The 24,190-nt window shown below is 42.3% G+C and overlaps 1 protein-coding gene across 2 annotated transcripts; it reads left to right on the top strand.

Annotated features, from left to right (window-relative positions):
* Positions 1–682: 682 nt before the first annotated feature.
* Positions 683–20,003, top strand: LOC148340378 (uncharacterized). Of its 2 annotated transcripts, none has more exons than XM_088291739.1 (12): positions 683–1,059; positions 4,017–6,752; positions 7,851–8,019; positions 8,545–8,790; positions 9,084–9,179; positions 9,787–10,058; positions 12,169–12,306; positions 12,482–12,648; positions 13,632–13,777; positions 15,899–15,976; positions 17,249–17,429; positions 18,613–20,003. In XM_088291739.1, the coding sequence occupies exons 1-12, from the start codon at positions 991–993 to the stop codon at positions 19,541–19,543; spliced, it is 5,229 nt and encodes a 1,742-aa protein (XP_088147865.1). In that variant the 5' UTR covers positions 683–990; the 3' UTR covers positions 19,544–20,003. The 2 variants fall into 2 exon arrangements, with proteins under 2 accessions (XP_088147865.1, XP_088147864.1); XM_088291738.1 differs by having other exon boundaries at positions 7,827–8,019.
* Positions 20,004–24,190: the final 4,187 nt, after the last annotated feature.

Below are 24,190 nucleotides of genomic sequence, written 5' to 3'. Positions count from 1 at the left end.
GTTGTGGTATTATATGACTCTAATTTCAATTGTAGATATGCAGTACTCTTCAAACGACAACTTTTTTCTTCTTAAATAAAGGATTTGAACCACTTCTACTTTTACCAGAATATTTATTTTAATTATTATTATTTTAACACAAGTACTTGTACTTCTACTTAACAGAATGTGAACACGTCTGCCACCTGTGCATGTAATTGCCAACATAATTTATTTTTTATTTTGGTATTCAAGTATATCTCAAAGTCTGTACTTTTATCTTAGTGATGAATCAATGCGTGTGGTTTATTTTTTCTTGTTCGCTACTCAAGTATCTATACTTCTAAGTACAAGTACCTTTGCCACCTCTGCTAAAATTAGATTTTGTTTTTTTTTACTTTCGCACTTAGATACACGGTCCGCACTTTTTACTTTTACTTACATACAAGAGTAGCCTACTTCTAAATTTACAAGCGTCATTTTTATTCAAGCATGTTTACTTCAACAAGGGGACCTCTATTGACTGTAAAAAATAATTGTGGCTTTTATACTTAGGTACATATTCTGTGCTTTGATTCTTTTACTTACTTTAGTACATCAGTATGAATCAGCGCTTCTATTTTTTTTTTTTTACTTCTACTTCACCCAATGTATACTGTGAGTACCTTTGTCGTCTCTGATTGCCGTTTCCTGTTTATTTTGAAAGAAAGACCGGAAACGTGGAGTAGCAAGAATGCTTTGACGCGAGATTCAAGCGAGGGTTAAGTGAAGTGAGGAGGAATAGCTGACCGGCGCACGCGCACACATACACATTCATTTCTTCGACAGACTTAGGACGATTTTCTTGTGTTTTTTTTTTCTTTAAAACCATCCTTTCGTTTTTCCCTCTCTCAATATTATCAGGTTGGAATATTTGTTACCATGCGGAGGGAAACTCACCCAAGGTGATCATTTTGATCCCGTTTGTTGGACTAACGAGCACGTGCGAGTGCGTGCGCGCGTGCCACAGCGATGACGACAGACGTGTTTACTTTGGCACGCGAGGAGACACGTAACACGTTCCCCACCGAAGACAAAAAGGTGAGTTGAACATTTGACTTCAATGTATCAAGTTAACGTTGAACTTTTAAGTCGGATTGTTGGTACAACTTCGGTTTACTCGTTCTGCAGGGGCGGATCTAAAATCGTTTGATGATGAGGGGTGAGGCCAGGTGGCTCGTTCAATTAACATGCAGATTGTAAAAGAGTAAAAATCACAGGAAAGTGTGAAAAAAATATATCTTTCTGATGTATGTGACATTCCTGCTGTAGGTGTTTTCACAACAATAATCCTTTGACAGGTTTTCATCTTAATTTTCGATTTAAGTCAAGGTCCATTGTGATTGTTCACTTGGCACTCTGGTCTGATAAGGTGCACGTCATCGATGACGTCACGGCGCATGGTGGTGGTGGTGGTGGTGGTAGGGACCGAGTTTGTCAGAAGGAAGAGACGATTTGTCCCTAACCTTTATTGGGCCATGGCACACATTGCAAAACAACACTGCCAGAGGAAAATGGCAAAAAAAATATTCAGTCTCACAAAAGTGCTGGTTAAAACAAATTGAAATCCCTGCTCAGGGTAGACGCAGCACTGGTGCACTTTCAATCACTTTATTGAACAAATTGTATCAAAATAACAGCAACACAAGTGCATCCTTGGTTGACCTGCCAATGGCCTCAACTGACGTCTGACGGCGCCACTCAGCACGCATCTTAGAGATGTGGTCGAGGTCATTATCATAATGCAATATTGTTCATCGAACTAGTTTCGAAAGAGAGGGAATCTTGCTCAGCTTCAGACTACCACAGCCGGCTAATGATGGCACTCGATGAACTGTAGCTCCCCAGTGCAAGTAGCACTCATGCAGCCCCAGCCCATGACATTTGGTCATGTTACAATATTCTGCTCACGTGAAAAAAAATGGATGGGTTCAAACAAAAAGTCTCTTTGAAGTTGTGCATCAGATCCAGATGATAACACCTAGAAATAAAAGCCCTTCTGTTGATTGCTTGTCCCACATTCATCTTTTGATGTCAAACCCGAATATTTTCAGTCGACAGCAAAAAAAAAAAATTGAACTCACTTTTGCAAAATATTTGGGAGGGAGTCTACTCGAAATTTTGTAGCGCCTTTTGAAAAACAAAATGCAAATATTGATTGTAAGTGTGTTTAATTATGTTAGAGACCAGACAAAAATATAGATTGTGAATACTTTCACGGACCGTCCAGACTTTTTTTTTGTTAGGTCTGCACTGTTTTGCATTGTTTTGTGCTACTTAGTTTAGAAATGATAAATGTCCCATTAGCCTCACTTTTTCTGCTTCCATTAATTATAGTTAATTGCCCAGTGGAGGCTCATTAAATTGCTCAGAGGACATAGTGTTAATTAAACAATTGAAATGAAAAGATGAGATTTTTTTTCACACAAAGACGCTATCGAGCTGGGTTGAAAACCTTTTTCCGCTGCATTAATAAAAATCAATTCATAAAAAGTGTGTGTAGCGTACGTCAACATTCCTCAGCTTCAGTTTATTAAACATGTTAAAACCACTCACTCAGCTTGGGCAAAATATCTCAGGAAATTATATTTTATTTATATACACTTTGTATATTCACGAAGTGGCCAGTTTGCACTGCAAATGAAGAATAACGTGCTATGGTCAAATCAGACCAAAACTGATAGCGTGATTTACTACGCTCCCTCATAGCAGCTGCTAAATTGCATGTCTGTTCTCACAGATTGTGCGCTCTGTTGGTGGCTGTGGGGTGTGTGTGATAGACTAAGATTGCAGCAGCCGGTGTAAAAGTGGTGACGGCCGCCATATTTAAAACAGGGCTTTGGATAGCTCTGATGATATTCACCATGGAAAATGTAAGAGAGCACCATAAACACAAAATTAAGTTTGAAGTGAAGCGATTTTAAGCAAAAACCTAAATGCACATAAGCAGCGACGTGTACTTCAACCTATTTTACTGGTCTGTCTTACCTCCACAACCTGGGCACCTGGGAGCAAGGCTATTACAGCAGTTTTCAGTCATGGAGACATACAATGCAGCAAGCTTTCTTAATCGGATGGCGGTATCTTGTGAGTGGATTGGATTGGATTGGATTGTTTACAACTGTTTCAGTGTCAACTAAGATAGCATTTCACTGCCAACACAACCACCATCGGTCACCAGACTGACTGGTGATGTGTAAGCTTTTTTCGACAGAAGACGAGTGCTCATCCTCTTGTCCGCTTGACACAAAGTAAAGTCACTCCCTCCCGCACACAAACACGGTGAACACACACGAGACAAGCGGCACGTTGTGAGAGTTCACATTTGAGCTGAACTGGTGTATTGGCGGATTACACGCGCAAGACAGGTTGGGCGTGTTTACGTCATGTGTCAAGGAAATGGGCGCCCATGGGTACTTGTCCTGGTTAGAGATGATTACAGAGGACTCACACCGTCTTTGCTGAATCCGTCCTTTAAAAAAAACAAACAACAAAAACAAAAAAACGTCTTGTCCTCAGTCTTCTGTCTCCAAAATGGGCGACCCTCTGGATGGATTGTTCCGTTCCTGGGATTGAATGCCCATCCCTGAACATGAATTAATTAAAAAGTGTACCTAAATAAATATTTTTTAAATAAATTGCACTTAAGTCAAACAAAGCTAAAATATATTTAACTAATGTACTGTACTGGATTAAAAAGAAAAAAAATGAAGCCACTGCAACATTATACAGAATTTGAGCATTGAATTTAATGACTCTTCCCACACTATTAGAGGAAGCCTCCACACCAGTCTTTGAGAATCACTGCTTGAGATCATTCAGAAGCTCCAAAACTGGATTGCTGAATAGTCGATTTGCCTTGACAATTTTTGTTTCCAGTATTTCAAAAAATGTGAACACGGGTGAAAGGTCATGTCTACATACCCGTATTTACTTTTGCTTGATGTATTGACCCACTCTTTCTTCTCATTGTGACTGGACTCTCATGCATGTTGCAGGTGGGTGCGAGCACAGCTTTCTGGATGGACCCTCTTGCATCCCTCAGTGTGGACTCCAAGTCTGTGATGGGAAAAAAACTCCTGAGCAAAAGTGTTCTCCCTCCAGATATACAACCTGTCCTTTCTGACCAGGCCCGACTTGGCACATCCCTCCCGCCTGCTTATGGATATTGCAAGATTCCATCACCAGAACTGCAGAAAGTCCTGGTTATTCCTACAGCTAGAGGCGTTGTCGCATCCAATGACAAGCCTCTGGATTCAGGCCTGACTAGTATCAGTAGCTTCCTTAAACTCCCTTGGATCAGTCCTTACATGGATGCAACCATGTCCCCATTTCTTGACATGGCGTACAAGGCCTCATTTCTGACCCAGTCTTCCCCGTTCATGTACCAGCAGTTAGCATACCAGTCTCTGTTGAACATGGCCGAAAGTGGCTCACCTGAAGACAGACTCTTTTACTTACCCCAGTACGTTCCTGCACATTTTTCTTCCCAATTGGACCCTGACTTCAGAATAGCTACCCTTGCTGCCCTTTCACCGGTGCACTCGTTGCAGGGGCCTCTGGTACATCAGCAAACATCTGCCTTGAGCACCTCTCTTCACCAGGACACTCTTTCTTCTGCTTTTCACTTTGATGTATGCCATCTTCACAACAGTGGGGCAAAGTCCTGTCTCCCAACTTCTACCAAGACTGGTTCTACCAGCAACAGTAGCTCTGCTTGTGATACAGTAAACAGTTTAGTTCCCACTTCTGCTTCTGGTTTACATCCAGTATCAACAAGAGTAGACTCTTGGAAGACCTCAAAGGGGAGCGCTGCATCGTCCACCAAACCTTCTGGGTTTTCTCCCTTCTACATTGGCAGCCTTAGTTCTGAACTAAACTCCCTGAAACAAACTAGGAGCTGCCGTCAAAATGTCTCTAGCCCAGATAATTGTACAGCTCAGAGGTCCCCGTCACCTTCAAGGACATCACGAGACAAAAAAGTGCATCAAATTCCTTTGGATCTCTCTGCCAAAAAGATTAAATGCTCGTCAAACAAGTTCCAGTCCAAATTAGACTTCTTAGCCCAGTCGAATTATGACCTAGAGGCTGATGACAAGCAGTGCCTAAAAAAGGCTGTTTTTCCTCCTGCAACTATATTCACAAAGAGCCCAGAACCTCCAAAATTAGTTAACTCTTTGCCCTCCACTTTGAATTTGGCTAAGGCTGCACATCTTTTACAAAATCAAAGCTTATCTGGCACAAGAACACTTCAGGTTGGCAGCCCATCTCCACAAAGGTCTGCTGAATCATTCCCATCCACAAAGTTGGGCCAGCAAACGGTGCATGTGACAAATAGTAGAGAAGCACACACATTCTCTGGGAAACAAATACTTTCCAAGGTCCAAGGTCAAGGCAACCAACCAAATCTGCCAAAGCAACAGCAGCCAAACGTGGAAGTCAGATCCACTTCTAGGCGAATCCACAATGGCTCCTTTAATCCACTTGGTTTCGGCAAACACAATGGCTACCTTTCATACTCGATTACAGACAATGTGTCCTTGCAGCACCTGGCCATGTCAGGCAAAGGATCTGGTCACCGCTATCCCGTCCTTCTTGGCCAAAGCTGTGGTCCGTCTCACACTTCTACAAAACAGGGTCTTCCACAAGGAGTAGATTCACAGGGTACGTTATCTCCTGTCACAGCTCACAGAAACCTCAAAGAACTGTCAAACAGGTCTCTGTCAAAAACCTCTAATGTAGAGCAAAACAGAAGTCAAGAAAGCCAGCAAAATGCAAGCCAGACCAAGAAACCAGATCCCGACTACGGCAACAGCGGCAGCAAACAGGCTTCAAATCAAAAGTTAAAATCTGTTTGCAAACCACTCAGTAGTGTTTGCAAGAACATAGTTTGTGTTGACGTGCATTTGGAAGAAGTGGATGAGTTGTCCACCATTCACAACAAAAGCCTCCTTGCCACCCAGACTGCAGGGCAACAGGCCTTACATGCCCCCACATCCCAGTCACAATCTCTTTATCACAATTGTTCTTCACCTCCTCCTCCTCCCAGCACAGATATTTCAATGGAAGATTCTCTTAGTCCATCCCAGGACCTCCCAGACCAGCAGACGATGCATTGTGCCCGAACGTCTCCTGAACAGTTTTCCAAAAAGAGGCAAATTGGAGCCCCAAGTGGTTCTAACAGCTTGGCTAGAAATGAACATGGTGCTAATGGACTTGATGAAAGTGATGATGAGGACCAGGTCGCACAGAACCCGTCCGCAAATATCTGTGCAAGGAAAGAATGTTCTTATGTCTGCTCCAGTACCACACAGCTCTCTGGATGCAGCTCTCATTTGGATGGTTCCGTTTGTACCAGTAAGACAAGAACATGTGACGATACTCCTCTCCTGGTGACAGACGGTGGAGACAACACCAAAACTGAGTCAAGTGTCTCTGTCAATCAAAGAGGAAAAAACAAGCTAGATGACGGCCAAAGCGTTGATCTCAGGCTTTTTGCGTATGGACACTTAGATCACGATCATTCGCTGGGAAATAATTCCAGAGTCACCATCTTTAGCAAAGAGGAGAAGAACACCCAGGACATCATGGATATCCAAGTTGGTGAGGGTGACAATACTGGCACCAGCACCAACGGAGAACCTTTTTCTCTCTCTGTGGACAGTCAACCAAAATATGAGACAGAGGAACCTTGTCTTTCCCAGTCCAGTTGGCCGAGCCAAGAGCAGTGTAAGGTATGATCCATCTTTTTGAAATGTCATTTATTTTTCTGCCGTTTTTCACAGTTCCACTTATTATGTTGCAACTTTGGAGATTAAAAAGCAAAATAATTTTTTTTATGGAGGTTGATGTTGACAGTTTTCACTTGGCACTCCAGTTTACTGCTTCAAAATAGAACCTTGAGATTGGTCTTTAGTTTTACAGGATACAAATACATTGTAAATACCTTTCTATCATCTTCAGTGTGCATTAAGTTGAATGTAAGCGGGCGTTTTCTTTACCTGCTCCGACTCACCTGACAATTTGGTGACTGAAAGTGCACTAGACTTTAGATCAGGTGAAAGCAGGTCTAAGTGATTTTGGTGGATTTGAGGTGCTGACAGATTCTGAGCTCATCAAATTTCATTCAGAAATAGGACAACAACCCTCCAAATCATTGTAAAATTAATTAATTGAACACATCATTGTTATCACTTTGGTATATTATTAGAAGCACACCCTTGGCTGCAGCACAGCTATATTGTCAATTACACTGTCAATGTGGGCCCACTTCACAGCAGCCAACTTCACATCATCTGTGGAGATCTTGCAGTTTCTTATAAACATACTTTGCACATTTTGATCATCTGCATTGACTCCAGCGAGTCAATTTTTTGCTTCTGCAATGTCGAAGACTATATTTTTAAAGAGAATGAGAGGTGTCAATTTCATTGGTCATGAAGTAAGTCGGCTGTGTTCACTGCCACAACGGCGCAAGCACCCCTTTCTACACCTGCACCCATCTATGAAATACCAAAAGACTGAAAACTCCACCCATCACTCAGTTAGACTGAGAAGTCCCCACTGTATTTGAACCAAGTAGAAATTTCACGTCTAAGTCAAGTAAAGTCGTTTTAACTATAATCCAAGCAAGTCTCAAGTCCTGAAATTCTTAAGTCTGACTCGAGTCAAGTCATTTAACGTGACTCTCTACCTCTTCCAAGAGGGTTTTCTGAAGAGGCCACTGCTATGTTTGTGAACACTGTGAAAATCATTTCTAGCCAAGCATGAAAAGAGTGTTTGATTTGTTTGTTTGGATATTCCGCAAGCTTAAGATGCTGCCTTCGTCTCAGCTGAATGAAAACCAGGACGACGAGACGGCGGCAGCAAGGGAGGCTGAGCTGGCAGACAGCCAATGGTGTGACGCAGGTGGGGGCGAAGGGGGATGGTTGGAGCTCTGCCAGCAGCGTGAGGGGAGGGGAGGAGGCCCCGCTCCTGCAGTCCATGTCGGAGCTCAGAAAGGTAAGAAGAAGTTGTGCAAGAGAATGTTCATCCTCACATGCATGCACACTTTTCCCTTTCATCTCAAGACATGCCTGTAAAAACGGGCACACTTCTCCTGTCAAATAATGTCAGGACTTTGCGCCGAGAAAAAGGCTGCTATGGTTTTCACCAGAATGCGGCAATTATTGTTAATTGCTCGAGAAAAAAAAAATCATCCATCCCTCCATTATATGTACCGCTTCTCCTTACAGGGGTCGCGGGGGGGCCTGGAGACTAAGCCAGCTATCTTCGGGCAGTAGGCGGGGTACACCCTGAACCATGGAGAAATTGCTTTTTACACTTAACTGCTTATTGTGTTCTTTTTTATGGACACATAATATTTTTATGCACATATGCATGTTTACTACTGACAAATTTTACAATGGTTCAGATTTTAAGACAACAGTATGTAAGGGTTAGTAAAATCTATATTTCTTTTCGTGATGGTGCACAACCATCAAACATTTGTCACATCTGTGTACCGCTGTGCCAATGACCTTTTAGGCGAGGATAGTTGCTCACCAGAGAAGAACCTAAATGATGACGGTCACAAAGAAGAAAGCCAAGGGGCTCTTGCTGGAACCAGCGGCACTGAGGTGCACTGGAATAAAACATCCTGTGTGGTGGGCCTCAACGGTTTGGATCCCAATATTTTCAGCCTGGAGCCATTTCACCGGAGCTGTATTAGTGGTCTCTGGATGAAGCGAAGCAGAGTGGAAGACAACGAGACAATAAACTTGTTGAACAATGGTATGTTTTTTTTTTGTTTTCCCTTTTTGTAAATACGTGTGTGTGTGTGTGTGTATATATATATATATATATATATATGTATAATTTTTTTTCTTTTTTTTTCGCTTTGTGTGTTGAAAATCTGATTTAGGATTTCTCAAGATCTATCCCATTCTGTCTATTCTGTCCTACCTGAGCATTGATTTCCATTCATGGGGAAATGGGATTTTAATTCTGAGCATGGTCATGGCACTACTGTAGTCTATTTTTACAGTTCATTTGTCCACCTTAATGGATACTTCTTTGCAAACTAGACGTGACACTGGAGGACATGAACAAACAAAAGAGTTGCAACGAGCTGAATGGCCCCTGCTTCAAAAAGCCCCGTCTACACGTTGATGACGTGAAAGGTATTTACGTTTTTTTTCTCTTTACAGGTGGCGTGCCTCCATTAATCTCTTCAGCAAATGCAGCCTCTCCTCACCTCCCCTCACGTTTTCACAAAGTAAACTGTCTAAGGGTTCTTAAGTGTGAAATCTCAACCCATTTCACAAAATGTATAAATTCACAGACAAATGTGAAGGAATATTTTCATGAAACAAGTTAAATGTTAAAAAGGATTCACCCGTGACAGTACTAATGCCTGAGGGCAGGAAATGCATCCAGCTGCTAAAAAATTCATCCATGGGAAAACAACCTCAGGCTCCCTTTACGCATTTCTTGTTTCGTTGTCCTGCCGTCACCTGCTGGCTTGCACGATCACACTCAGGCGTTTATGTCTTGTATGATGTCGCAGGTTTTTGAGTGAGAGATCATGTGCTCGTACTGCAGCAATAAAACTGACTTGCATTTCAGATTAGAGAAAGTTCATTATTGACTTTGATCACAACCACCAAGCTCAGCAGAGTAATTCATTTTGGCTTTAATGGTCGCTGGAGAAAAGGTGTTGATTTCAGGTTTTCTATTGTTCCAGTCATACGTCAGGATATAAAACTACATGTAAATTTTTTTCATCAGTGCACACGTCCTCATTTCTGGGGATGCCTCGTCCCCCAAGACAGACGAGCAGTTCTGGCCTCTGGCAGCCCCCCCATGTTGCGTCCCCCCACCTCCAAGAGAACCTTCCGAAGCTGAAGGAGAACCGCAAGGTCTTGTCTATCCTTCCATTCTCATCTGATGAAGACCTGGATAAGCTCATGGGGAAACATCTATGCAAGACCAAGCTCACAAGTGAGGGAGCGGAGGAGGCAGATAAGGAAGGAGGTGATGTAGAGGACAGGATTGTGCAGGTGAGTAGAGAAAGTATATATATATATATATATATATATATATAATAATTTTTTATTTTATTTTTTTTGCGAGTTGTTGTATGTGTGTGCAATTGGCTGATGTCAGGCTAATGTTGTCTCTGCGTCACTCCGTTTGTTGTCGGCCTAAGCTGCTGTAATTTTCTCTCCTTTAATTAAATTGCAGGGGTGGTTAAACTAGGGCTTCATAGATTTCTGATGTAGCTATAGCCCCCACTAGCCCTGGTGTAGTTCTGTCCCTGAATGTATGTCAGTATATACCTTTTGCTGCACCATTTTTGTTGTGTTGGTTAAAAGTTTATATCTTGCGTGAAATTGATGCTAGTTTCGCTAGTCCGGCTATCGCGTTACACAGTGTGTTAGCTTTACACACGCAAACTTCGTATCTTTTTTAAAGAACTGTTTGCTATGTGCCAAACTCCATGTGCCTCACTCAGGGAGGGCAGTAAGCCATCATGTGCTTCTTGGCGGCACTCATTTTCTGAGCACTCGTGGTTGGAAAAAAGGTCACCCGTAAGTCTAATTATTGCTCGCAACGCTAAGCAAAGGAAACAACTGAGCCTCAGCTAATAACTTGAAAACTTGTAAGTTGAGGTTCTTGTATGTCATGGTAGGTACCACCATAAAATACAAGCAATATCTGCTTTTTCTGTTTTTTATCAGTGTGCGTGCATGTGTGTGTGTGTGTGTGTGTGTGTGTGTGTGTGTTCCATCGTCAGTTTGGGCTTTGAGACATCAGCCATAGAAAACATTTCCTCTGGCAGAGTGAACACACGCACACACACACCCCTGCGCGTGCGCACACATTTTTCTGTCACTCTACGCTGCGCCGTTGCTGGGTAGCGCGTACGCAGACACACGCACCCCTCCAGGGCACAGCTTGTATCCTGTCTGCTGATGCGTGACGGCAAGCGGCGCCTGCACATGGGCGTCACGCACACTCTCTGACAAACACGCTGTGCGGCTGCTAAGCAGCAGAGGCAGTTGCCGCTGTAAGCAGCTCTCTGATGAAGATTTTCATCAACAGACCGAACATGCAGAGCTCACGTTTATCACAAGTTTTGCTTATATATGAATTCCTTAATGCTGACAAACTTGTGACATCTCTATCTCTAAGGGGCCATTGAACTTTTTTGTTTTTGCATTTACCAGTCTGGGCAGATCACATATTAATTCTAAACATCCATCCATCCAGTATCCAAGCCCTTTAGCCTATCGCGGGCCTGCCGGAGCCTCACAACACACCTAGGGACAATTTGCAGTGTTCAGTTAACCTACGATGCATGTCGTTGGAACATAGATGAGAACATGCAAACTCCACACAGGAAAGCTGGAGCCAGAAACAATTCAATACAATACAACTTTATTTATGTAGACAACAAACCTTGCAGCTCTGTACTGTGAGGCCATCGTGCCAACCAGTCGGCCACCTGAATTTGCGTGGGTTTCCTCTGGGATTATTATGATTGACTTCCTACCACATCCCCAAAACATGCATGTTAGATTTATTGAGGGCTCTAAGTTGTCTGCACATGTGAAGTGTGAATGGTTGTTTGACTGTCTGTGCCCTACATTTTACTGGAAATAGACAAGGGCGTCACTTACCTCTCGCCCGAACTCAGCTGTTATAGGCTAATGAGGACAATTGCTATGGAAAATGGATACATGGATGGGGGTTTTATGACAAAAAAAATAACACTGGTTAACAGCAAATTATAATCAGCTTTATATGTCCTTAAATGTATTTTGATGCTGATTTAAAAAATGTCTTTACTTTTTTCTAATACATCAGGTTTTTGAGATTGTTTGGCTTTTAATTTTTACCTATAAAAGCTTGCACAATATTGATTTAAACATGCATTGTATAGCTATGACATTTCAGAAATAAAATCCACCTGTTACTCAACACAAACCTTAATTTTATTACGTTATTGTTATTATGTAATCATCATGAAAACCTGATGTGTTAGAGAAAAAACAAGGATAAATTTGGAATTAGTGGCGAAAAAATCATCTTGAAAAGTTATCTTGAATCTCTAATTAAAAACCTTTACTAAAAATGTGTTGGCCTGTTTGTTTTGCTCTCTTGCAGGTTTCATCCAACTCATGCTCGATGCCTCCGCTGCCAAACCTTGCAGTCGAACCCGCGCCCTCAAAATTGCATCGTCCAATTGAGAATAACCATGCAGGAGAGACGCTGTTGCAACATGCCGCTCGGCTGGGAGACGAGGTAACTAACAATGCGTTACATGGATATTATTGATCGCTTTAAAATTTGTGAGTGTGCGAAAGTTGCATCATATTTTATTGAACATAATCAAGTTAGAAACATTTAACATTATAGAAACATTTAAAAGGTTGTAGATGCTCTCTTCTCATTGGCTGTTGGTCTTGCCTGTGACCAGGAGGCGGTGCTCCACTGCCTGCAGCGGAGGCTCTTCAACATCAACCACAGAGACAACGCTGGCCGTTGTGCCCTGCACGAGGCCTGCACTCATGGCTGGCTCACAATTGTGCGCCACCTAGTGGCGCACGGAGCAGATGTCAACTGCAGCACTCAAGACGGAACCAGGTATAATACTTGGGATTCTGGTCACAAATCTTTCGAAACCACTGGCAACAAATGTGAGTACCGTAAACTTCAAAGTGAAAAATTCCAAATTGGCCCGATTAACCATTTCGCCTGTGTGGTCTCATGTGACTCGCAAATTTTACGAGGTCTTAGATGTGAATGGGAAGCAGATGTGTTAAATTTGTGTTATTGCTCTCACTCTTTATGGAAGTGCACTGTTGTGCCTCCTGGCAATGAACTCAATGAGGATCTGATACGATAAATTGTTGCTCTATATAAATGTAAGCCTAGGTGATTAGAAGATATCAAACAACTTGAAACTGAGCTCCAGCATGGCAGCCAAGACCATGCAGCGGGTGAACAGGACACGTACCACTCAGAACAGGTCAAGACATGCTTGAGCAAAAATCTGATTGCATGTGCTAAGTGTCATGTCCAGAGGCTGTGAAATAGAAAAGGGAAAAGTGGGGGTTCAGTTGGTCAGTGCTTTGCCCATATTCCACAGCACGCACCCTGCATCAAATTGCTCTGCATGGCTGTTTTCCTAAAGGAAGCCTCTTCTAATGATGCACAAGAAAGGCAGCAAAGAGTTTGCCAATGACGAGAAGACAAAGGACTTTGATAACTGGAACTATGTGCTGTGGTCTGATGAGACCAAGATAAACCAATTTGGTTCCGGTGTCAAGCATGTGTGGTGGCAAACTGTAACGTGTGATGTGCGTCAAGTCATATATCGGCTCATAAAAGCAACCTGGCTCTCGATGGTCTATTTCAAGAGTGCCCAAGTCCGGTCCTCAAGAGCTTCTATTCAGCCTGTTTTAGATGTCTCCTTCCTCCAATACTCCTGATCATTCGACTCAGGTGTGTTGGAGGAGGGATGCATCTAAACCAGGCGTGATATGGGCTCTCGAGGACCAGACTTGGGCAGCCTCGGTTTATTTAGATGCCTCTCAATGATAATGATTTCTTATGTCTGTCGCCAGGCCACTACATAACGCTGTTGAGAATAACCACATGGAAGTGGTACGTTTCCTGCTGGCCTGTGGCGCCAACCCCACCCTGACCTCTTACTCCGGACGAGGACCAATAGAAATGACCGTCAGTGTTGCCATGGAAACCTTCTTAGAGGGTAGGACGTGAATATAAATGTGTGTTGTGTCTAAGGCTGGCTCATATTTGTCAGGTTTAGTTCATCTTAAACCAGTGCCATTGCTCTGTCACTTTGATAATGAACGTCAAGACCACTTGAAGAAGGGGATTAAGCTCTTTGTATGCCAGGGAAGAGCTAAATCCATCCAGGATTGTTAGCAGTTGTTGTAAGATTAATTTGAATGATTTTAAAGTTGTTTGGATCTTAGTTTGCGTACAGTAGTGCATTGTTTATTGTAGGTGTTAACTTCCAGGACACTTGCGATAGACGGTTGTGGTTCGGCTTAGCCCCTGTTCCAGCCATTTGATGTAGAATCCTTGATAGCAACGTCTCAGTGGTCAAAGGTCAATGCACAATCCTCCACAGGAAAAGTCTCGGTTCAATAATCGCCACCTCTCTGATCAGGAGGGGAGGAGAGAGGAATGAAGAGAAGTGGCAGTAAAACAGGCCGAAAAAAATCCACTTTTCACTAGGTCAGGTAGGCTGAGAGACTGGTTCGATGTTATGTATGGTTTAACCGCAAAGTGGCTACTTATCACAAAGTGTTACTTGGTCATAAATATACTGAATGTTGAAATTAGCTTAAAGGGTACCGCCCATTTCAAGTACCAGAGACAAAGGCGTGAATAAACTTTCCAAGATGGGCTTCATTGACAGCTTAAGGGCAAAGTCAACCCAAAACAATTATTTGCCATAATATGTTCTATGTGCCTCCACTAGACTAAACATGGCATTCTGATTAATATTGCGTTTGTAGAATATGAGTTAAGCAGCGCAATCCACCATTCTTAAACATCTCAGTGGGCGGCCATTTTGTCACTTGATGTCGAATGAAAATGACATCACAGTTGCTCAGTGCTCAGGTAACGAACAATCACGGCTCACGTGTTTTCTGAAGCTGAGCCATGATTGGTCGTTACTTGAGCCCTGAGCAACTGTGATGTCAATTTCAGTCAACATCCAGTGGCAAAATGGCCACCATCTGACCAGTTTAAAAATGGGTGGATTTTACTGCTTAACTCATATTGTATATTCTACAAACGCATTATTAATCACAATGCCGTATTTAGACTAGTGGGGCTGCATCGAACACATTCTTGTTAAGAATTCTTTCGGCATGACTTCCACTTTAACATTAGAATTTACTGCTCAATAGCTGAATAAATGTTCCCATGCACGCAAATTCTTCTGTGTTTTGGTTTCGAATGCAGAAGGGTGTCACACGACATGCGCTTCTCCCACATACATACATCACATATAGACATGAGGCGCTTGTTTGTGTGTGATGTGGAAACACTCATACAGTCTTAAGTACAATTACTACTTATCATCGCTTATTATTGAAACCTCCGTACGATTTGCAATCGGCCATGACAGCTTTTTCATGGACCAAAATCCCGTGTGACCAGGTACTGCCTGTGGCAGCCAATAGCAGTCCTGACTCACCTTTCAAGGACGCGACGTCGCATCTGCGCACTTAGCTACCATGCCGTCTTGGACAGAAAAGTGCAGCAAGTTTGCTTTTAATACCACCGGTGTAACCAAAATGAATTCAAATGTCGTTTTTCTTGATAAATCAAAGTTTTTCCCTTCTGACTACCATGGATATGCTTTAAAAAATCCACTTCAGCCTACCAGGTGTGTGATCTCAAGGTAACGCTAACTGTGTTTGAGTGATATAGCGGAACTGTGTCACAAAGAAATGACGACCAGGTGGCTTAGTAAACTACATTCCTAAATCCAATATACTATGGAAGACAACAAACCAAACGAGCATCAGTCAGACACGTGCGAGAGAACAAGAGAAAAGTGCTGCAGCGTGCGTGCGTCCGCCAGCCTGATTACAATTCACCGCCCGTGTTTGTTCTCTCCCTCCAGAGGGTTTTAATGAGGCTTGGCTGCTGAATCTCAGAGCAGCTTTCCGCCGCGCAAACACACACGCACACACACACACACCTGCCGGCATCCGTCTTCTCTCAACGATCAGCCGCCCCCGTCTGAACACGCCCGTTTCTCGCTGTTAGCGCGGCTCCTTTTGTTGTCGTTCTGGCGCCGTCGTCTTGGGTCGCTAATGGCCCGTCTCTTTCCCTCTCTCCGCAGAATATCTTGCTGATCTCCAGGGAAAGCCGGAAGGCGATTCTGAAATCTGCTGGGATTTTTACGGCAGTTCCGTGTGCGGTTAGTTTCACACAATCGCACAAAATTGCATGAAGGACTGCCGCAAGAACTTAAATAGATCGAAGAAATCTGACATACATGAGCTTGTGAGACCAAGGTTGACCAAGAAATTTGTTTAACTTAACGTGAAAGTCACGTCAATTTTCAATGTCCCCCACTAGTTTAAACACAGTATTCTGTTGATTTCAAAGAATAAGAATTAAGCAGATGAATCCGCCTGTTTTCATCAATCAAAGGGCGCAACCACTTTGACATTCTACTGCCTTCTGCTGGGGACTGAAATTGCCGTCAAAGTGTCCTCGGGCTCGCATTGCAAACTTTTTTCTGGGTTTGTTCATGTAACATTCACAATTCAATTAATTAATTCAACCATCCATTATCTGATCTAAAAATGCATTAATTAATAATGAATCCATTAATAAACTATTAATCTCTTTCATTCAAATCAAAATAAGTAAATAAATAAAAACACCAACATTTTTGGTGAGAATTTTAATGAAGAAAAATAAACGTGTTGTGACAGTATAAATATAAAAACATAGAAACCCAGATAAAGTAAGGAAACAAACTGTTTTCAGAAAGTTTATTTAATGCAAAGATCTCTCCCTCACTCTCTTTCTCGTTCTCTCTCAGTGACATCCAGGGCTGCACACTCAGTCAGTTTACTGTTAGCGGAATCGCCATGCTCCTTGTGAGTGTTTTCATTTCGTATTGGTGTCTTTGGCTGTTTTTCAGTGCAATAAATGGCTGAAATTGAATTAGTGAACGTCAGTCTCCTTTTTGCACTTCACTCAAATGGCAGTGTAGCTGAAGCGCACGCTTATCTCAGATTTCGGACTCCTCCGGGATTTTTTTCTCTCCCGGGGCTAAAGGGTGGCTTGACCAAAACATTGGGGGACTGAAAAGATATTTCATAAATATATTTTAGAATGTCAAATCAAATGGTGCAGGGGCTCAACTAGGGCTATACACATTTCTAACGGGGCTGTGGTACCATCCCTGGTGGGCTCACAATAATATGCAAAAAAAGAAAAAAATCAACCAAGTGATGATTTGTTGCTCACAAAAACTCATAAATTAGGGCAATTCTAAGTCAAAGTTCTTACTATATGTCGCTGTATAGATATGTAAATGAAGATAAATGATCACGCTAGTATTTGGTTAGGAATAAATGCTAGTCTGACTATATACTCAGTAAAACAAGCTTGTAAGAAATTGATCGGTCCTGATCGTATTGTTTTTCTTTGTTGGTGATTCCTGCGAATTTTGTAGAACCATCCAGTGAGGATGGAGTTTACAACATCCTGGCTCACCCGCCAGGGCCTGAAGAGGAAGAGGAGGAGGTTGAGGACGAAGAGACAGAGCAGCAGGTCAGAAGGGAGGAGCTGGAATTTGAGCTGTCAGACCAACCGCTGCTTTCCTGCTACACCCTGCAAGTGTCGCCTTCCGTGGGGTAAGCGTGACTGTGTCAATGTCTGACGACCTTCAGCTGAGGTCTGTACGTGTGTCGACTGTTTGCAAAGTGGAATACCAATGAGAGGCGAGAGAAGGAAAGTTGCATAACAAGCACCACATTAAATTATCAAGAAAATTACTTCAACTGATGGAACGCAACTTTCCGATCATTATGGAATTGCAGAGTGGGAAGAAGATGTAACAAAGTGACCCGATGTTCATCTTCATTTAGTGGAGAAACCTACAAGTTTACACTAGAGAGAAAACTGCGAGCCTTGATTGGCCCATCGTCAACGGAAAGGAGTGCTACATCTTCACAGGTTACTCTACTTGCAGGGCGAGTAATATAAAAAAAACAAAAAACAAAATGAAGAACTTAAATGACATGGAGTTAGTGTGCACTGAAGCTCGTGGCTGAATGACTTTGCTACCTTGCCATTATTCCACAATGCCTGACCACTTACTCAAGACTTTCAATTCAAGTTAAATGAATCCAAATGGCCACGATAATCTACCGGATATGGGTCTTTTTCCAGCTTCTGCAGACCTTACTGATTATCTGATCATTTTGATCAGATGTGTTGCAGCAGTCAGAGATGGAAAACTGGCAGCACAGCGGACCTTGAGGAACAGGATTCGAGACCCCGGGTACATGCATGAACCTGTTTGAGAGTCACAAATCAGAATGAGTAATATCATTTAAATCGTACTGACTCTCCTTCCCTCCAACACGCAGGAAATGCTTTGATTCTATGATTGTATTCATTAGAATCCCTCAAGGGGAAATTAAACTCACACCAGTGCATATTTTGGGTCGTTCGTCTCAAAGAATACCAAATCACACACTTGCAGGCTTGCAAGAAGTGAAAAGGGGACGTGCAAACGGTGTTGCCTTCTTGAGTTTAGGGGGAGGGGCTTGCTCGAAGGCACCTCTGTAGTAACCAAGAAGCATTAAAAACATTTTTTTTTTGTATTAAAAATGAAAATTAACAACACTGAAGACACATGTCATTGTCACCTGTACATGTATGCATGAAAATAAAAGCACTGCATATTTTCTTTGAGTTAGACTTTGTGAATGACAGTTGATGAGCTGGTTGTGGCTCGCAGTTTATATGCTTTCCCATTCTGCTTCAGAGTGTCAAATGCATCAAGTTCATTTCTTCTTGTCCTCTTTTTAGTCCTCGGAACTGGCTCCTCCTCTGCGATGTCTTGACTCGTCTTGGAATGACACCTAACACCTTCCGTCGCCTCTTCCCACATCTCGAAGTTTGCACCGTCCCAGAGGCTGAGTTCTACTCCCAGACATCTCTTTCTCGGCTCTGGACCCATCCTGCTCAACAAGCCTGTTTCAGGCCGGATGCTCATGACTTGCTGGAGTTGGTGGAGGCTACTTCCGAAATGGCCGCCATGCTTGGCTCCTCCCTCAAATTTGTGGACAACCGGGAGCGGCCAGAACCGGCGCCATCTCCAAGCCCAGCCCCATCGCCACCATCATCATCATCACCGACTGTCCCAGTTCTGCCAGCGCATGCATCCACAGGCGGAGCTTTGCAAGGCCAAAGCCAGCGTTGTGCTCCATTGGATGCAGTGGAATGGAAGGCAGATACAAACAGCTTTGTCACACACAAGCAAGTTGCCCCAAGTGACACTCAGCCCAAAGAGACCATCAATATTATGGACACTAAAAATAAAGATTGCGCAAGTCCGTCCTCAGAAACAGACTCTGGTTTGTGGGAAGTGCAGCACTTGCAAAATAGAGTCCCAATAAGTACAAACGGTGGTACCAAGGGGAACTTGCAATGTGGTGAAATTTCTGGGAACATGAGGAATCACAATTCTCAGAATGAGGACAGCGAGGGAGTTCCTGAAATAGTTGGCGAAGAGCTAAAGAAAGTAAGCAGCCGCACAACTGAACATAAATGTCAAACCTTAGTCGACCGCAGCGGTCAGACTGTGAAGATGGACGCTGCATGGCGACGACACTTGGCAAACGTCAGAGTTCACATCAGGGACTTGGGCCTGACCCCGAGCAATGTGAAGGATTTCAGTAAGGTTGTTGACGTCACTGAGACCAAAGCAACGCGACCCAGAAATTTACCAGGGAGATGAGAAGTTGCAAATGATGCGTGACCTTTTAACAACCATTTTTGAGGACAACACAACATTCTTTTTCGGACCTTGGTATGCACCAAAATCCTTATCGACCAACCAAGCATTCATCCATTTTCTATCGCGTCATGTCCTCTTTGGGGTCACCGGTGAGCTGGAGCCAATCCCGACTGACTTTATGCAAGAAGCCGCATAAACATTGGAGTGGCTCCCAGCCAATCACAGACCCACCAACCTGTATGAAGTTATTATACTGTACATAATGTGCACAGTAAATATTTATGAGTGTGTACAAAATCATTTGTATGCTTTGTAAACTATGTTGGTTGTGAGTTTGTGCAGTGGTACATTTGTTCCAATTCTGGAATATTGTTTGCTATATTTATATGTGGTTTTGTATTCTACTTCCTGATGACTTTTTCACCCACCTTCATGCATCATCAAATAAACACAAAGGAGTAGAAAGAGGAAATCGTTTGCGTCTGACTTCAAGTCTCTAGAATTGGCTTGTATGCCAATCATCTGTAATTTGTTACCACCTGTATACATTGAACAACAAAATGCCTAACTACCTGATTTCTCATATTGTTTTATAGTGTATAACGTTCCTATGGCAGCATAGCCAACCCCTTATAATGTTAACTGTTTAAATTTCCACATCTATTTTCAATCAACTTACCTCCTGAAATGTAAATTGCAGACACAATTTGGTCTCACTTTCAAGAAATTTACTTTTACTTTTTTCATATCAAATGCGATGGGTGAAATGACTCGACAGTGGAAATAAAATTATAAAAAGCGCCCCAAAATTCATAAATCAATGGAAGTGAATACCAAGGGCACAAAAAAAATCAGGCTAAACATTATTATTTTGTGAAAGTACTCAAAAACAACGCCACCAAACATTTTATTCATAGACCGATGATTTTGCATCTCAGACTGTTTCCTTTTTTGGCTTGCTGCTTTCTTTTTACCACTCTTCACAACGTGCTTTCAATTTATCCTGAATTTCACATTTTTTGAAGGACAAAAAAAAAACCTTTTGGGGTGCATCAGGTGGCTCAACACCAAACAGCTTTTTGTCATCATTTTAGTACAGGTCAGTGGTAGCCCATCGCTTTTCCCCACCCGGACGTGACCTGGCGCCTATTATTTACAAACACTATGAAATTTATGGCATACAATCTCGTTTTATACCGTAAAGTAAGAAAGCAAGTTGACCTTGTTCATGGCATTACCACCTCTGTGTTAATGAGAATGCTGCCGCCCTTAAAGGTCATCTTTGGTGTTAACGTCACAAGAAGCCAGCACAACAATCACTGAGTGGAAATTTGCGCGGGAGAGCGACAATGTGTTCAAACGAGAACGAGAGAGAAACACGGTGGAGGGAAGCAAGACGGTTTCAAGGTTCCCTTTTTATTTTCGCTCAAGCAGACGAGCACACTCTTACACATGCATTGTCACACACGTTCTACCTAGACAAGGTCACACAGTCACACACACGCACACACAAGGACGCACACACACGTCTTCATGCTTCACTGGCAAAGCTTTTAACGCTGCTTTCTCTCTCCCTCTTCGATGGTTGCTTTCTTGCTCACTCCTGCTCTTATCTGACCTGCTCGCTCTTTCATGAGGAAAATTAGGAAATCAATTAAACCCCTTCCCTTCCTCATTTCTTCCACCTATTTCCTCCTCTTCCTCCACACGTCCATATGGTGGTGAGATGTGTCGTGGCGCAAACGTGACATGACAGCAGCTTTTTCTTCATCTGCCGCAATAACTACGTAAACTAGACAAAGTCCTAACAGAGGATTATAATCTAGTGAATCCTTTCAATAGTTTGGGTGTAAATTATAAGAATCAACATTGATATAATTTTCCATTTAAACTGCTTTAATACGTTCTCGCGACAAAAAGTGTCACGCCACTCTCCACTGTGTCCTCCTTGATGGAGACTGACAGCAGTGCCACTGCGAGTGACAAAAGTGTCAGGCTCTTGATGTTGTCAGTTGTGCACATTTGTCACTGTACGAAAAGTTGAAACGTTAAAAACCTATTTGCTTTCCTCTCGACTTCTCTTCTCTGCTCCACTGGGTTATCCCCGCTAATTCATTTTCTTCACAACACGCCAACAGGTTTGTCATGCTAGATTAGGCATTTTGACATGCGTTTAAATACGTGAATATGTCAAAAACAATAATACATAGCTAAATCGCCTGATAAGTGTTTATAAGTATCAACGCCATTGTGTTAATTTAACACTTTTAGAAGTGTTATTTTTGTATTCTTTTTAAACTGAACTCGACTCCATAGTGTTACAAATCTACACCGGACAACACTGCGTGGTGTTGTTGTTTAAAACTCGTTTGAAGACACATTTTAATTCTTTAGCTTTCAAATCAACATGAGACTGTCGCTGTTCTTCTGATATCTATTGTTTATGTGTTTGAATTTGTGTTCTAATTTCCCGCGAATTTATGTTACACCATATGGAAAGCGCTTTGTTACAGCTCCAGGCAGCAGTGTGCTCCACTGGATGTACAGTAGATGACGTGCTGCTCCTAGTTTTTTTAAAGAGCAGCTGTTTGAAGGGTTTTACAGTAATTGCCATATCATCAATGCCAATTTCCGCCAGCTGTCTTTGACTTTTGACATTGTTTGTTAGCATTAAGCTAACTGACTTTTCTCAGAAGGCATTAAAACGTTTGGTTGAATATTTAGGTATTTAACATACATTTTATGCTTGAAATTAATTTTGCTGCGTGCATATATGTATGTGTACAGTATGTTTAAAAAGTGTCTTGTTTGCGTGAAGGGGGGTACACACAAAATTTTCATCAAAACACTCCTGGAATCAAGAATTATCTAGAGCCTAGCATATTTCTTGTGGTGCCAAAATTAGCACATTCTAAAGGTCAAATCTGTCTCATGCAGTGTGCCAGCCTTCTTGGAGACTAGTGAGGACAATGGGCGCAACAACCATTCTATCATCGTTAGTAATTGTTAACATGTGTAAAGCAGATTGAAATGAAATTGTCAGTAATTTGGCACAGCATGATCATCACTGCAAATTTGGTATTGTTTAGTATTGTGCAAATGCTTTTGTCTATTTGTGATCATCAACTCCAATAAAAAAGCCTACATTTACAGTTGCATTTGCTTATGAAGAAATGTTGGCTTTCATTTGTTAAAATGACAACTTCCCATTCAATCATGAATATATTTTTGTAGGAAAAATACTTGTTACTCATTCTCAAAGCATTTTGTCTTTAATGTTATCTAACTTGTTAAATTTTACTTGGAATTTTCCTTTTTTTTGTCCTTCTTGGTGTGACCTTATAATAGACCTCAGTCTGTAGTATTTCTTTGGAGACACATGATGTGTCACATTTACAAAGTACGAGCAGTTTTACCAATTTTCAATTTGGCAGAAAAATGTCAGCATACACGTACTCTAATTGCCTGTGCGTGCGCGCGTGTGTGTGCGTGTGCGTGGGTGTGTGTGTGTGTGTGCGCGTGTATGTGTGCCCCACATTATTTAAATTGGCTGGAGGAGAAATCTCCCTCGGCCTGTCCCTCCCTCACACCTCCCCCAGCCGTCTACTCGCTCGAACGCTTGCCGCCTTTGTCCGCCATCCTCTCGTCCGTCTTCCTCCTTCCGCCCCCACCTCCTCCTCTCCCTCCTCCTCCCATCGTCCAATTACGTCCCTGTCGCTGCCTCGTTTTTCATCCCGATGCCAGGGGCTGTCACATTGAACCGTTGAGGACGTTAAACTATTTCTACCTAGAGTCGCTTCCAGCAAAAAGCCATGTGCACGTCGCCGACAAATGCGGCGATGAAAAGAAAAAAACATAAACACATAAGCTTTTGTCTCACAAGGAGAGACGTCGAATGCCCCCAAGGAACATTTAAAGGGTAATGTAATATGGTCACATGGTTGCAAATATCACTTTTCTCTTCTGTTGAAAGCCATTGTGGTTGTCGTGTGAAATAAGAACATTTAAACTGAAAAGGTGGTTTTGAATTTCTAATTACACATTTACAAAGAGTGGACATTGGAAAAGAGAACATGCAGGCTGGCAAAAATATAATGAAACAAACCTAAGCATTTCCCACAAAAAAACAGATGACGCAAGATGGCGGGAAATTGACATCAAAATAGTACCTCAGCAAATCCTCCCATCCATCCATTCATCTGTTCTGCTTCTCCTCACGAGGGTCGCGGGCGTGCCGGACCCTATCCCAGTTGTACAGCCTCAAAAGGTTGCCAGCCAATCGCAGACGTCTGCAACTCATCTTTTCTCAATTAAATAAATGTCATTAATTAGTTTGAATTGCCCCCAAACCCAAATGACAAAACATTGTCATGTGTTTTTTTAATGAAAAAAATAGCACTGTATAATATCATTCAAGAAAAAAAAATATGTTAATGACATAAATAGAATTTAAAACAAACCATTTTCGTCACGCTTTCTCATTCAATTCAATGCACATTGTGCTGCTCATTATGGTGTGTTCTCATTGACCCCCTGGGGGTAATATAAGACATATTCATGGAGACAGAATATGTCACAACTCAGCATCAGTAATAGTAGATCTCTGCAAAGGATAAAGAATATACTGCATGACTGTATTGTATATTG

This window comes from Idiotropiscis lumnitzeri, chromosome 3, assembly GCF_059441095.1.
Source record: "Idiotropiscis lumnitzeri isolate Australia: NSW breed Sydney's pygmy pipehorse chromosome 3, RoL_Ilum_1.0, whole genome shotgun sequence".
NCBI lineage: Eukaryota > Metazoa > Chordata > Actinopteri > Syngnathiformes > Syngnathidae > Idiotropiscis > Idiotropiscis lumnitzeri.
Note: the sequence above shows the minus strand (reverse complement) of the source record. Positions and strands in the feature narration are given on the sequence as shown.